The sequence below is a fragment of the Gadus morhua genome, chromosome 23 (genome assembly GCF_902167405.1).
Source record: "Gadus morhua chromosome 23, gadMor3.0, whole genome shotgun sequence".
Taxonomy (NCBI): Eukaryota; Metazoa; Chordata; class Actinopteri; order Gadiformes; family Gadidae; genus Gadus; species Gadus morhua.
The window spans coordinates 17,797,896-17,810,830 of NC_044070.1; the positions used below are offsets into that span (position 1 = coordinate 17,797,896).

General features: G+C 47.3%; 1 protein-coding gene across 1 annotated transcript in view; it reads left to right on the plus strand.

Moving 5' to 3' along the window:
• The first annotated feature begins 413 nt into the window (after positions 1 to 413).
• Positions 414 to 12,935, plus strand: part of LOC115537530 (E3 ubiquitin-protein ligase HECW1) — a 33,680-nt gene continuing 21,158 nt past the window's right edge. Inside the window, exons 1-8 of the mRNA XM_030349511.1 lie at positions 414 to 569; positions 4,877 to 4,934; positions 5,247 to 5,568; positions 6,113 to 6,220; positions 8,108 to 8,202; positions 10,698 to 10,770; positions 11,221 to 11,390; positions 12,332 to 12,474. Coding sequence (XP_030205371.1) covers positions 4,908 to 4,934; positions 5,247 to 5,568; positions 6,113 to 6,220; positions 8,108 to 8,202; positions 10,698 to 10,770; positions 11,221 to 11,390; positions 12,332 to 12,474 — 938 coding nt within the window. The 5' untranslated portion in view covers positions 414 to 569; positions 4,877 to 4,907. The remainder of the gene's footprint in view (positions 570 to 4,876; positions 4,935 to 5,246; positions 5,569 to 6,112; positions 6,221 to 8,107; positions 8,203 to 10,697; positions 10,771 to 11,220; positions 11,391 to 12,331; positions 12,475 to 12,935) is intronic.

Consider the following 12,935-nt stretch of genomic DNA (forward strand, 5'->3'; position numbering starts at 1 on the left):
TTTTTTCAAAAGGATAGTCAAGGTATTAAAGAGTAGAATAGAACCTATGCAGTGAAGATATGTACAGTGAAACTCAACAGGCAACTCGATTGTTATTAGGTTGATCTAAAGGGACTTTGGCTTACTATAATAATTATAATAATGAATTATAATAATAATTATAATCGTAATAATCCTAACAATGATGATGATTTTGATGATTATGATTATCATCATTATTATTGTTATCATCGTTTAAATTATACAAACTAGGTTAATCATAACAGAGGATAAAGATGGAGAGCTCCGTTCTGCCTCACGAGGAGACGCGCCTTCTGATTGGCTAGTGGCCTGGTACCCAGATCACGGAGGATGGTTCTGATTGGCTGTCGGCCTGGTACCCAGATCACGGAGAAAGGGGGATGAGACTTGTGGTTCTCGCGTGCACGGGGCTCTTTTCCGGAGGTTGTGTTGATGTGATGGGGATAGGGTTAGGGTTATCTCCTTCACCATCAGAGTCCTGACCGGCCGATGAGGTCCGTGACGCCGAGAGACCCACCGGATATGATCACCGACCGCACGTGCATCAGGTAGGTGGCGCGTGGCGGGGGGCTTTGGACACCGCAGCGGTCCCGGTGCTTAACGGTGGACCTCGGTGTCCGGTGGACCTCGGTGTACGTTGCGGACTCTAACCGCGGGCCGTCTGTTTAAACGATGTCCCGACCCGCCGTCTACGTCCCGTTTAATCGGGTGAGACCAGTCCAGAGATTCTGCCTAAACGAGGCCTCTCATGCCTTCCTCTTAGCCCGAGGATACCGAGCATCACACGTGTCACGTGTCGTGTGTATCACCTGTCTCACCTGTCTCTCAGCTGTGTCTCACCTGTTTGGCTCTCCCGGTGGACATGACGTCACCCCCAACATCCGCTGTATGTGCAGAGAGGCTGTGTTGATGAGCAGACACAGATAATTATTCTCAGGTGATTAATGAAGAGTCTTACATCTCATCACTGAGACAATAATCTGTGGGTTTATCAGTCGTCTCCCATAGAACATCATTGATCCAATACCTGATGTTGTGCCCTGACAGCCACTCATAATAATAATGAGACAGTGGAAGGCTTGACGCTGCTTCACTTGTTGTTCCCTGGGGTTGTTCCTGCATCTTAAGCCTCCCTGATGCGATGTGAGGATCTGAAGGTATAGAGGCTCACAGCATCGGGCTGTGTGTCGGCTAGTCTTAAGGTATATGGCTCCAGTGTCTGCTAGTAGAGGCTTAGGGCTCCAATGTCTGTTAGTTTTAAGGTATAGAGGCTTAGGGCTTCACTGTCTGCTAGTTTTAAGGTATAGAGGCTTAGGGCTTCACTGTCTGCTAGTCTTAAGGTATAGAGGCTTAGGGCTCTACTGTCTAGCGTCTGCTGGTCTGAAGGTATAGAGGCATAGGGCTTCACTGTCTGCTAGTCTTAAGGTATAGAGGCTCAAAGCATAGGGCTTCACTGTCTGCTAATCTCACTGTCCTCCTGAACCAAGTGAACCGATACAAGAACACAACCTGTTGTGGCTTTTGGGCCCTGTGAACTCATCCAGCCGTTATGAAGGTACATGAACTCTGTGTTAAGGGAACATCTCTGTGATCTTGGAATATCTCTGTGTAGGGAACAGCTCTGTTTTTAGAGAACATCTCAGTACAGCAAAGGTTAGGATGTTGTTAAGTTTTATTTTTAAATTAAAATCCAATTGATCTGATCCTAACAAGACAGACTGTTGTTCATCAAGTAGAATACATTGTCAAACATTGTCATTGTGTTTGTGTGGGTGTGGGTGTGGATGTGTGTGTGTTTGTGTGTGTGGTAACCTGGGCACTTATTGAGATGCAAAGCTTCATTATTTATGGATCAATCCTTCTTACATTGCTGCCTTGCCTGAGTATGTGTGTGCGTGCATTATTGATTGTTTAGGCCTTATAAAGCCTAAATTGCAGCCAATCATATTCATAGCATGATATAAAACAGTTCCTCAGTATTTGCTCTGATTTGAAGCTGTCTGTGTGTTCGCTGGAATGCTATCAACAATGAATAATGTCGACCAGACATGGAAACTTTGGTAATTAACTGTAATTGATGCTAGTTTGTGTGGCTAGCGGTGATTATAGGTTAGGTGGCTAGCAGTGATGCTAATTTGGGCGGCTTGCAGTGATGCTAGTTTTTGTGGCTAGCGGTGATGATAGTTAGACGGCTATTAGTGATGCTAGTTTGGGCGGCATTGCTTGGCAGAGCAGAGCGCAAAGTCTTCCACTGGTCATTGGGAAAAGGTGTCTCCATTGTTATTGACTGCCATTTGCAACCTGTAATGGAATCAGAGCTCCTCATTCCTAGAGGAAGCCATGTTCCTGCTGCTGGCTAGTGCTCAGCTAACAGAAACATCCTGCTGAGAGATGGCTGGGGCATTGATCGGGAAGAGCCGTAATGTGTCCAGATTGTGTTAGGGGGGGTACAGTAATGGGTCCTTTGGCTCTATTGGGTCATCTCCAGGAGACTCACAGGGGGAACCACCTCTGCTCTCCTGTTCACAGTGATGACGGGATCGGATGAGCCATCAGGATCAGAGATGGAGCTAATGGTTCAGATACAGAAGTATGGGCAGGAATAGTGAAGGAAAATAGTATACAAGCACCCGCGCGCGCACACACACACACACACACACACACACACACACACACACACACACACACACACACACACACACACACACACACACACACACACACACACACACACACACACACACACACACACACACACACCTCGTCTATTGAGTTGTGTTGAGGATGTTGATCTCACATGTTGGCCCTGCATTTCTATAAGAAACGATCTGACATTCATCAGGGATAGGACAATAAATATATCAGAATCACATTGTTTGAAGGATCAATATATCAGAATCCCAAGGTTCAACACCTAAACTGTAACACAGCAGAAAGTTGTTCATGTAAATCTCAGCTTGAACTGTGTAGCTGTAAAATAATCCTCACTTAGATTAAAGTCTGCAGATTAATATCATTATAAATTATTAAACCGAAATGTATTTCCATCAGGATGAATTGCTAAATCTATAATTAGTTACCAACCCAGCAGCGTAAACATTAAATTATGTCATCAAATAAACTCAAGTTCCCGCGTCAGACAGTGTCGTTATTAGCTTAGTTGTCAGTATCTTAAAAATGGAGGCTGTGTGAAGGCATTTCCCATAGAAGAGGTAAAGAACCCAAAGACAGTGAGACCCCAATGCCTCCAATCCCCCCGTTACGACAGGCCCACCTGAAACCTCCATTTCTCACGCTTTATTTCACGGATACAATTTGATTTGATCCATTGCAATGTAGAAACGTGCAAACACATACTTTACAACCCAATCCGTTTGTCAAGTGTGTGTGTTCTCTCACTCTAGTACTAACCCTTTTAAGCTGAAAGATCAATATGTCTTAATCGAATGGTTCTGCCTTGTTCAGATAAGCTTGTTCTGGTAGAGTGGGAACAATAGCTCCACACAAGCAGCACCGAAGACACATCCAGGAGAGAAGCTCTCTGCGTAACTTAGTTAGGCACAAAGCAGAGAGAGATGTTTAAGGGACAAACATTGAGACGGGGAGACAGAGCAAGCGATCGGTAATCCATTCCGGTTACACCGTGGACAACAGAGTGTTGTTGTGGGAGGAAGAAAGCTTTTGAGCAATCCCTTATCTTACTTTGCAGGCTTTCAAGATTCCCCGCTGCAATGCAAACCATGTTGTTGTCTGCAGACACGCATTAAATGTCTTTCCATGGTCTATTTGTGTCAGTCTTATTGAGCCCTTAATGTCTCCTGTCCCATTCTGTCACATGATGTCGATTCAATTTGTTTTCCGATGTTCACTCCAAATTCTTTTGTGTCCTGATCAAAATGAGGTATGACCATTTCACTCCTTCTGTCTTGAGGCTCAGATGCTCTTTGTTCTCAGAACCAAAACCGATTTGGCTAATCCGTGCAGGGCTGCCAACTGCTTGAAGCAGCAGGTCAGGCAGATGGGGTGATATAACCCAGACTCAGGTCTGCTTCAGAATCAGAGGAAAGATGGAGGAAGCTTGCAAACCGTGATTCAGATGATATTCTCCTACAAACACTGCTTGATGGGTGTACCTAGTTAGGTCATTTAGCGAAATTAAGTATGGGAGCAGGCATTTCTGTGAGGTCACTCGTGGATTTCTGCAAAGTAGTTTAGAGGCTCACAGATTTGGTTTGTGGACGTAAACATTGCTAACCATTTGAGCCAGTAAACCAGGATCCACGCTTGGCCTCCTGCCCAGGGCCGCTGGGGCTCCATGAGACCCACGCCCCCCCCTAGCGTGTCTCTGGGATGCAGAGACCTATCATCATCTCTATAAATCTGAATCCAACCCACTCTAGGAAAACCACACTGAGCATGTCCAGATACGCTGAATGTTTATTGTGCCTCCTTGGGGTCAATCATATTTACTGTTTTATGAATTAAATTAAACGAGTGCCCTTTGAAAGTTGTTTGGACTGTTAGTATAGACTGTTCTGTCACTGCTAAGTACAGCAGTCAGATGCCTTCGGGTTATTTTCATGTGTGAGCATGTTAGCAAAATATACTTAAACCGATAACAGCTGGAAAATCTCTTTCAAGAGTTTGTAACATAACGTATAGCCATGAATGTGAAGCATGATACGCTGCTAAACTAATTCAACGCCTTGCTTAAGTTTACAAAACTGCTTGTTGGCCAAGAGAGCTGTCAATCAGGGCAGAGATGCCCCGGTCATGTCTTATTACGCTCTGTCCCTCACTATAATCACTGTTGTCTGGTTCTGGTCTCTCTGTAATGTGTCTGCCCTTCTCCCAGGTGTTGCTCTGTTTGGAGTTGATCAGTCATTATGCTGACACACCTGTGTAGCATTAAGGTCAGTACCCCCCCACACACACACACACACACACACACACACACACACACACACACACACACACACACACACACACACACACACACATACTCTACATCTGCAGAATACATACCACAATGCTCTCCTTCTGCAGAATACATACCATAATGCTCTCCTTCTGCAGAATACATACCATAATACTCTACTTCTGCAGAATACATACCATAATGCTCTCCTTCTGCAGAATGCATACCATAATACTCTACTTCTGCAGAATACGTACCATATTATCTACTTCTGCAGAATACATACCATAATGCTCTCCTTCTGCAGAATACATACCATAATAGGCTGCTGGGGCTGGCAGCCATGGCCTCCCCCACCCGGAGCAGCCAGAGCTGGCGGCCGTGTAAAGACGCCGGTAGCCTTGGTTACGGCCCGGAGAGCCTGGGGGGCCGGGGGCCGACCCGGGCCCCCTTGGCCCCGGGCCTGGCGCGGGCCAGCAGCGACCCCGACCTGCCGGCCCCGGAGAGCCGCTCCACGCTGGCACTCAGCTGCTGCCACTACACCGTGGGCCAGAGCCAGGACCTGGTGCTCACCTGGGACATCAGGGAGCAGGTGGACGCCGGGGACTGGATCGGGATGTACCACGTGGGTGAGTCGCCCTGGGGTCTGATCGGGATGTACCACGTGGGTGAGTTAACCTGGGGTCTGATCGGGATGTACCACGTGGGTGAGTCGCCCTGGGGTCTGATCGGGATGTACCACGTGGGTGAGTTACCCTGGGGTCTGATCGGGATGTACCACGTGGGTGAGTTACCCTGGGGTCTGATCGGGATGTACCACGTGGGTGAGTTAACCTGGGGTCTGATCGGGATGTACCACGTGGGTAAGTTACCCTGTCTGATAGGGATGTACCACGTTGGTGAGTTAACCTGGGGTCTGATCGGGATGTACCACGTGGGTAAGTTACCCTGTCTGATAGGGATGTACCACGTTGGTGAGTTACCCTACGGTCCTGTCAGTGAGGGTTCAGCACTACTGAATAGAAGCTCTTCAACCCATTTTTATGGCCCAAAAAGAAATGCCTGTGACCATGTACATGGAATGACATTGTTTGATAAAGTTTATTTAACATTATGTAGTATAGAGATAGTAACAGGTTAACCTTCTTAATTCATGCTGTGTGTGTCTTTCAGACGAGCCTCTGTCTGAGAACTTCCTGGACTATAAGAACAGGGGAGTCAACGGCTCTAAGAAGGGGCAGATCGTCTGGAAGATCGAAGCCACCTCCTACCTCCCTGAGTGTAAGTATGAAGAAGGTGTTCTTTTGGACTTGGCATTGAGCTTTAGGAGGCGTCCCGGTCACACCAGGGGGAAACAGTTTATTCCCTCACTACGGTGGTGACATTATAGGCTACAGCATTCAGTGTATAAACGCCTTGTTTCTGTCCTGGTAAGCCTGTTAATGTGATGGTACTATGATGATTGTGAGGGTGTTTCCTTCTTCTGCATTTAAAGGTTACATAGCTCATGTTTGTTTGTAGTGTCGTCCTAAAATCCCCGGCTAGAAAACCGTCAATAAATGCCAAAGATGGAAACTCTGAGTACCAGTACTGCCTGATTGGCTGCGTTGATGCTGCTGTGTGCGTATCTTGTGTCCGCCATTGGGTGCACTGCCGCTGGCTGTTATTTTGACAGGACAGGATTGAAAATCTTCCTCCAAACCTAATTATTTATTCAACAGGTTATTGTGCATTTTAAACACACACATACTTCAAGTATAGAATTCTTGTTTATTTAAGAAAAAAGATATATTTTCAAATAGAAAAATCTACAAACCATTCCCGGGGATCTCCCTATTGTCCAGCATCCGGATCAAAATGCCAATTATTCGATAGCTTTTCAAACCAAAGAAGAATACGTTGCAGTTAATGTGTTGAGGCAGATTCTTTCCCAAGACACAGCTTTTAACCCTGATTTTGGTGAAAGTAAAGATCTTTATCCCCCACAAATAACCCCAGAGCATTATGGGTGGCGGTCGATCTGATAGGGAGAAGGTTAACGTCGGGTAGTCTCACCGGAAGGTGGTGAACATCACGTCATCAAAGTAATCTCTGGTTATTGTTTGGATCTGCACCCTGATGTTGGTGGTGTGGTTAATACTGCAGCTGCTGCTGGCACCAGGTGGCGAGGGTAGAGACCGGGGAGACAGGGAGGGAGTAACACGACACCCTGAGAGAGGAGAGAGGAGCTGAGAGAGCGAGGGGGTGGGGAGATAGGAAACACGGATAAAGACGCATTGATTTGTTATTCAAGTCTTTCTCCCCATGGGGGGAAATTGACACTTAAGCTAGTGGATATCTACCTTGTCGGTGTGTGTGTGTGTGTGTGTGTGTGTGTGTGTGTGTGTGTGTGTGTGTGTGTGTGTGTGTGTGTGTGTGTGTGTGTGTGTGTGTGTGTGTGTGTGTGTGTGTGTGTGTGTTCTCCAAGATTCATTGAAGACACCTAATGTGCTACCGGTTGAAACATAGAGAATATACAGCCTCTTCTGTGGTTTGACTCGGTGCTAAATCACTGTCACAGCTTTATGCGTTTCCTCCTCTGTTTATCTGCTCTTTCCTTGATCCTCATCCACACCGACACGCCCCCACTGGCCAAGGCTGTCTGGTCCCTTCCGCCATCCATGCTAGTTATCTAGCTGCCCTGTTATCTAAACGGAAGAAAAACAGGTCTTTCATGAACAGCCAAACAAAGGGATAGTTGTACTACAATTGTACTGTGTGATGTATCAGGGTTTGATGATGTGATGATGTATCAGGGTGTGATGATGTGATGATGTATCAGGGAGCGATCATGTGATTGATATCACGACGTGCAACATTGGGAAGGATGCGATTATTTAAAATGTAATTTGAGGCGCTTGAAGCTAGAGAATAAGGAAAGAAAGGTTGTTGTGCTTCAGGTACTCCCACGGTACCGCTGGTTATAATGGACCTCTCTCCCTCTCTCCCTCCCTCCCTCCATTTCTCCCTCATTCCCTCTCCTCCCACTCTCTCCTCCCTCTACTCGATCCCTCCCTCCCTCCCTCTCTCCTCCCTCCCTCTCTCCCTCCCACCTTCCCTCACCTCCCACTCTCTCATCCCTCTACTCGATCCCTCCCTCCCTCTCTCTCCCCCTCTCCCCCCTCTCAGCGGGGGGCCCCCTGTGCTTCAGGTACTACCACGGAGGGACGGGCGCCCTGCGAGCCACCACCCCCACCCTCACCGTCACCACCCCCGCTGCCCCTGTGAGTTGAGGCACTAACTCTAACCCTAACCCATGAATAGAGATGGTGGAGAACCCCAACCACCCAACAGAGATGAATGTACATTTGATACAATTAACATTAAATTCTACCGATTCGATTTAGCACCACATCCTATTATGTTGTTATTATGTTGGCTTTATTCTTTTTAAGGAAAAAGTATGAACGAAGAACCATCAAATGCTCATTATTTTGGTAGTCAGTGCATAGTGACCTAAAACAATACAGAATCAGATATAGGGTTCTAAAAAAAAAGCTAGAGAAAGTCATCTGCTGTCCTTGCCCACAAAACAACAGTTTGGGGTGATTTATCTTTTACCCTGACTCGGAATATGTGTATTTAATGTGCCTGTCTGCAAAATACATTTCTGGAATATATTTCAGTGAAAGTGACGGATGTTTATGAATACTGTGATGATGTCAGGATGTGATCTTCAAGTCAAGGTAGGATCAGGATTCGTATACGAAGGACATGTTTTTCCCCGATGATAAGTGGTAAATAGGAGTAGAAACGGAAAGCAAAGTAAGAAATGTGTTGCTAGTTTTTTGTCAGTGTCACGACTCAGCCAACTGTCAGCCCCAGAGAGCTCTGGGTGGAGCAGGTCCTCTCTGGGTGGAGCAGCTCCTCTGCGGGTGGAGCAGCTCCTCTGCGGGTGGAGCAGCTCCTCTGCGGGTGGAGCAGCTCCTCTGCGGGTGGAACAGCTCCTCTGCGGGTGGAACAGCTCCTCTCTGGGTGGAGCAGCTCCTCTGCGGGTGGAGCAGCTCCTCTGCGGGTGGAGCAGGTCCTCTCTGGGTGGAGCAGCCCCTCTTTGGGTGGAGCAGGTCCTCTCTGGGTGGAGCAGCTCCTCTCTGGGTGGAGCAGCTCCTCTCTGGGTGGAGCAGGTCCTCTCTGGCTGGAGCAGCTCCTCTGTGGGTGGAGCAGCTCCTCTCTGGGTGGAGCAGCTCCTCTCTGGGTGGAGCAGCTCCTCTCTGGGTGGAGCAGGTCCTCTCTGGCCCTGGGTGGAGAAGCTCCTCTCCGGATGGAGGAAGCTCCTCTCTGGGTGGAGGTAGCTCCTTTTTGGGTGGAGGTTGCTCCCCTCTGACCCTGGTTGGAGGTTGCTCCTCTGTGGGTGGAGCAGGTCCTCTCTGGGTGGAGAAGCTCCTCTCTGGGTGGAGGTTGCACCCCTCTGGCCCTGGGTGGAGCAGCTCCTCTCTGGCCCTGGGTGGAGAAGCTCCTCTCTGGGAGGAGGTAGCTCCTCTTTGGGTGGAGGTTGCTCCTCTCTGGCCCTGGGTGGAGGTTGCTCCTCTTTGGGTGGAGGTTGCTCCTCTCTGGGTGGAGGTTGCTCCTCTCTGGCCCTGGGTGGAGCAGCTCCTCTCTGGGTGGAGGTTGCTCCTCTCTGGCCCTGGGTGGGGGTGGCTCTCAGGTTACTGCAGGACTTCCGTTCACCCCCCTGGTTCACTGCGGACGCTGAGGAGTCCTGAACACGATCCACAACCCGCAGGCAGAGGTTTAAAAATAACCCCTGGATCAATAGGGAGCGAGAGAGGGAAGGGTAGAGGGGGAGAGAGAGAGAAGAGAAGGGGGAGAGAGAACTGACCCTCTCTCCCCCTTTTTCTGTGAACAGAGAAAGGACAGATGGGATGTCGGGTTGTATAGTTTAAATCAGAAACCGGACGACGGAGGGAAGAGGCGGCAGATTTAGAGGAGGTGGTGCATAGGGTGTTTGGAGCTTAAGAGGCTTTTTGGGAGTCATGGAGGGCATCTGTCATCCGCTGTGGCCCCTTTTTGAGAAGAGGATGAAGAGGTGGCCCCAACTGCGCTGGAGAGCCCGGGTAACCACAGCTCCTCCATCACCTCCATCACCTCCATCACCTTCATCACCTTCATCGCTGTCCTCCAGCAACCCAGCGGGGAAGAGCTGATTGACTTAGCATCGCATGGCTTTATTTTGTAACCTTCTAGTTAGGTTAGGGTTAGCTTAACCCTTCACTTTGTAATATTCTGGGTTATTTTAGGCTTAGCTTAACCCTTCACTTTGTTATGTTCTGGGTTAGTTTAGTGTAAGCTTAACCTTTTATTTTGTAACCTTCTAGGTTAGTTTAGGGATAGTTTAGGGTTCACCTAACCCCATACTTTGTAATATTATGGGTTAGGTTAGGGTTAGTTTAGGTTTAGCCTAACCCTACTTTGTATCCTTCTGGGGCCTAAGCAAGCACCAGGACTCCCATTCTCCCCAGGTCTCTCCCCGAGTGTCTCACCAGGTCTTGTCTCTCCCCAGGTGTCTCACCAGGTCTTGTCTCTCCCCAGGTGTCTCACCAGGTCTTGTCTCTACCCACGTCTCTCATCAGGTCTTGTCTCTCCCCAGGTGCCTCACCAGGTCTTGTCTCTCACCAGGTCTTGTCTCTCCCCAGTGTCTCATCAGGTCTTGTCTCTCCCCAGGTGTCTCACCAGGTCTTGTCTCTCCCCAGGTGTCTCACCAGGTCTTGTCTCTCCCCAGGTGAAACCGGTGGTGAGTCCAGAAGCCCACCACGGACTCGGTGGCCGCAGACTCATAAACTTCTCGCTGTCAGGTGGGCTCATGTCTTTCTCTTGTCTCTCTCGTAATCCCTTACCCTAACACTAATGAATCGAAACTGAAACCTAAAGGGAGAATGTAAAACATGTACAGAATCATTGTATATCAGGGACACGGTAAGGGCAAGCCATTAACTACGTTAAAAAAATATTTGCTGTTTTGCTCTCACAAATCATACATCGTACTTGAGTACTGTCTATGTCCCAGTTATATTCTAGCAATCTTTAAAAACAAGGCAGCAGTTGCTTTCCTCCTTTTTCAAAACAGCGGAAATGTTTCTATATCTATAGAATCGTAGAAGTACAACAATGGATGGCTTTGATGACATTTCTTCCCGTCGCATATTTGTGTTGAATTTGTTCTGTTCTTTATGAGCATGTGTAGACCCTCCTTGGAGGTATATCTGTCACCCTCCTGACTATATATTCCTGGTCCCTGATGCCAGACGTCCAGGCCCTGGGACTGAAGAAGGGGATGTTCTTCAACCCAGACCCATACCTGAAGCTTTCTGTTCAGCCTGGGAAGCACAGCGCCTTCCCCTCACTGCCCCATCACGGCCAGGACAAACGCTCGGCCATCAGCTGCAACACAGTCAACCCTCAGTGGAGCAGAGAGGTGAGGGAAAGCCTCTCTCTCTCTCTCTCTCTCTCTCTCTCTCTCTCTCTCTCTCTCTCTCTCTCTCTCTCTCTCTCTCTCTCTCTCTCTCTCTCTCTCTCTCTCTCTCTCTCTCTCTCTCTCTCTCTCTCTCTCAAATATATATATATATATATATATATATATATAGTAGAAATAGTATATTGTTTGTACTGGCATGTTTTGATGACCAGCATCTACCTGACCAAAATGTGTACTTTTTATAAAATGTTCGGTTCAAATTCCTATATATATGAAAACTCCTAGATAGTTCCAACCAGTGCTGTATTTTGCAGCTAGCATAGTGGGACTTAAGTGAACTGATTCTATTCAATGACTGGATGTTCCCTGAGAAACGCTAGTGACAGTCCATGGCAATTTGGGCGGCAATGCGAGTGCAAGTGTCTGTGCCAGTGTGACTGTCAATTTTATTAAGATATATTTTATTCAATCTCAGACAGAAAATTAGGGTAATGAGCACACCTTCATGTGCAAATGTATCAATCAGACACAAACACAGTGGCACTTACAAACACCGCTCTATAAGTCATAATTCAGGCACCCCATAGAGTGTTGAAACTAAAGAAAAGTTGGATATCGTTGGTGTTATTAATATTGTCCTACTTATAAGAAGGTCTTATATTCTGAAGATCTACACGGGGAGAGTAATGCTGGCGGTAAACAGCACTACTTCAATGAAATCAAGTCTACCCAGTATCTGCTGAACAAATTTCAGCTCAACCCAGTATCAGCTCAACCCAGTATCGGTTTGCTGTCTTCTCGTTCTTCTGTTGATTGCAGATTGTTGTTTTGTGTTCATCATGTGAACAAGGAGGCGTCCTTATGACCCAGTCCTCTGTTCTTCTGAGAGACACCCAACCACTGACTCGATGTGCCCCTCTCTCCCTCTCCTCCCCACCCAGAGGTTCAGCTTCCTGTCCCTGCCCACCGACGTGCTGGAGATCGAAGTCAAGGACAAGTTCGCCAAGAGTCGACCGATCATCAGACGCTTCCTGGGCAAACTCTGTGTCCCCGTGCAGAGGCTTTTGGAGAAGAACGCCATCGGGTCAGTATGAGATCAAAGCTCCTGGAGGAACTAGCCTTCATCTGAAGAGTTCACTGATCAGTTATGGAGTCCATAGCCTTCATCTGAAGAGTTCACCGATCAGTTATGGAGGAACTAGCCTTCATTTGAAGAGTTCACCGATCAGTTATGGAGGACCTAGCCTTCATCTGAAGAGTTGACTGATCAGTTAGGGGAACTAGCATTCATCTGAAGAGTTGACTGATCATCACTATCTCTTACCCTAACCCTAACCCTAACCCAATAACCACCAATATTAAAACTCAATAACACCTTATTTTGCAGACCGTTCATTCCTCATGAAGTAACAGATACCATTAATAACTATTATTTATAGTATATACACTGGACAGAAACATTGGAACTAATACAACATACTGTTATTTAATGCCAATGATTATATCTTAATAGATGTGTAATTAAACAGACATAAATAAGTTAAA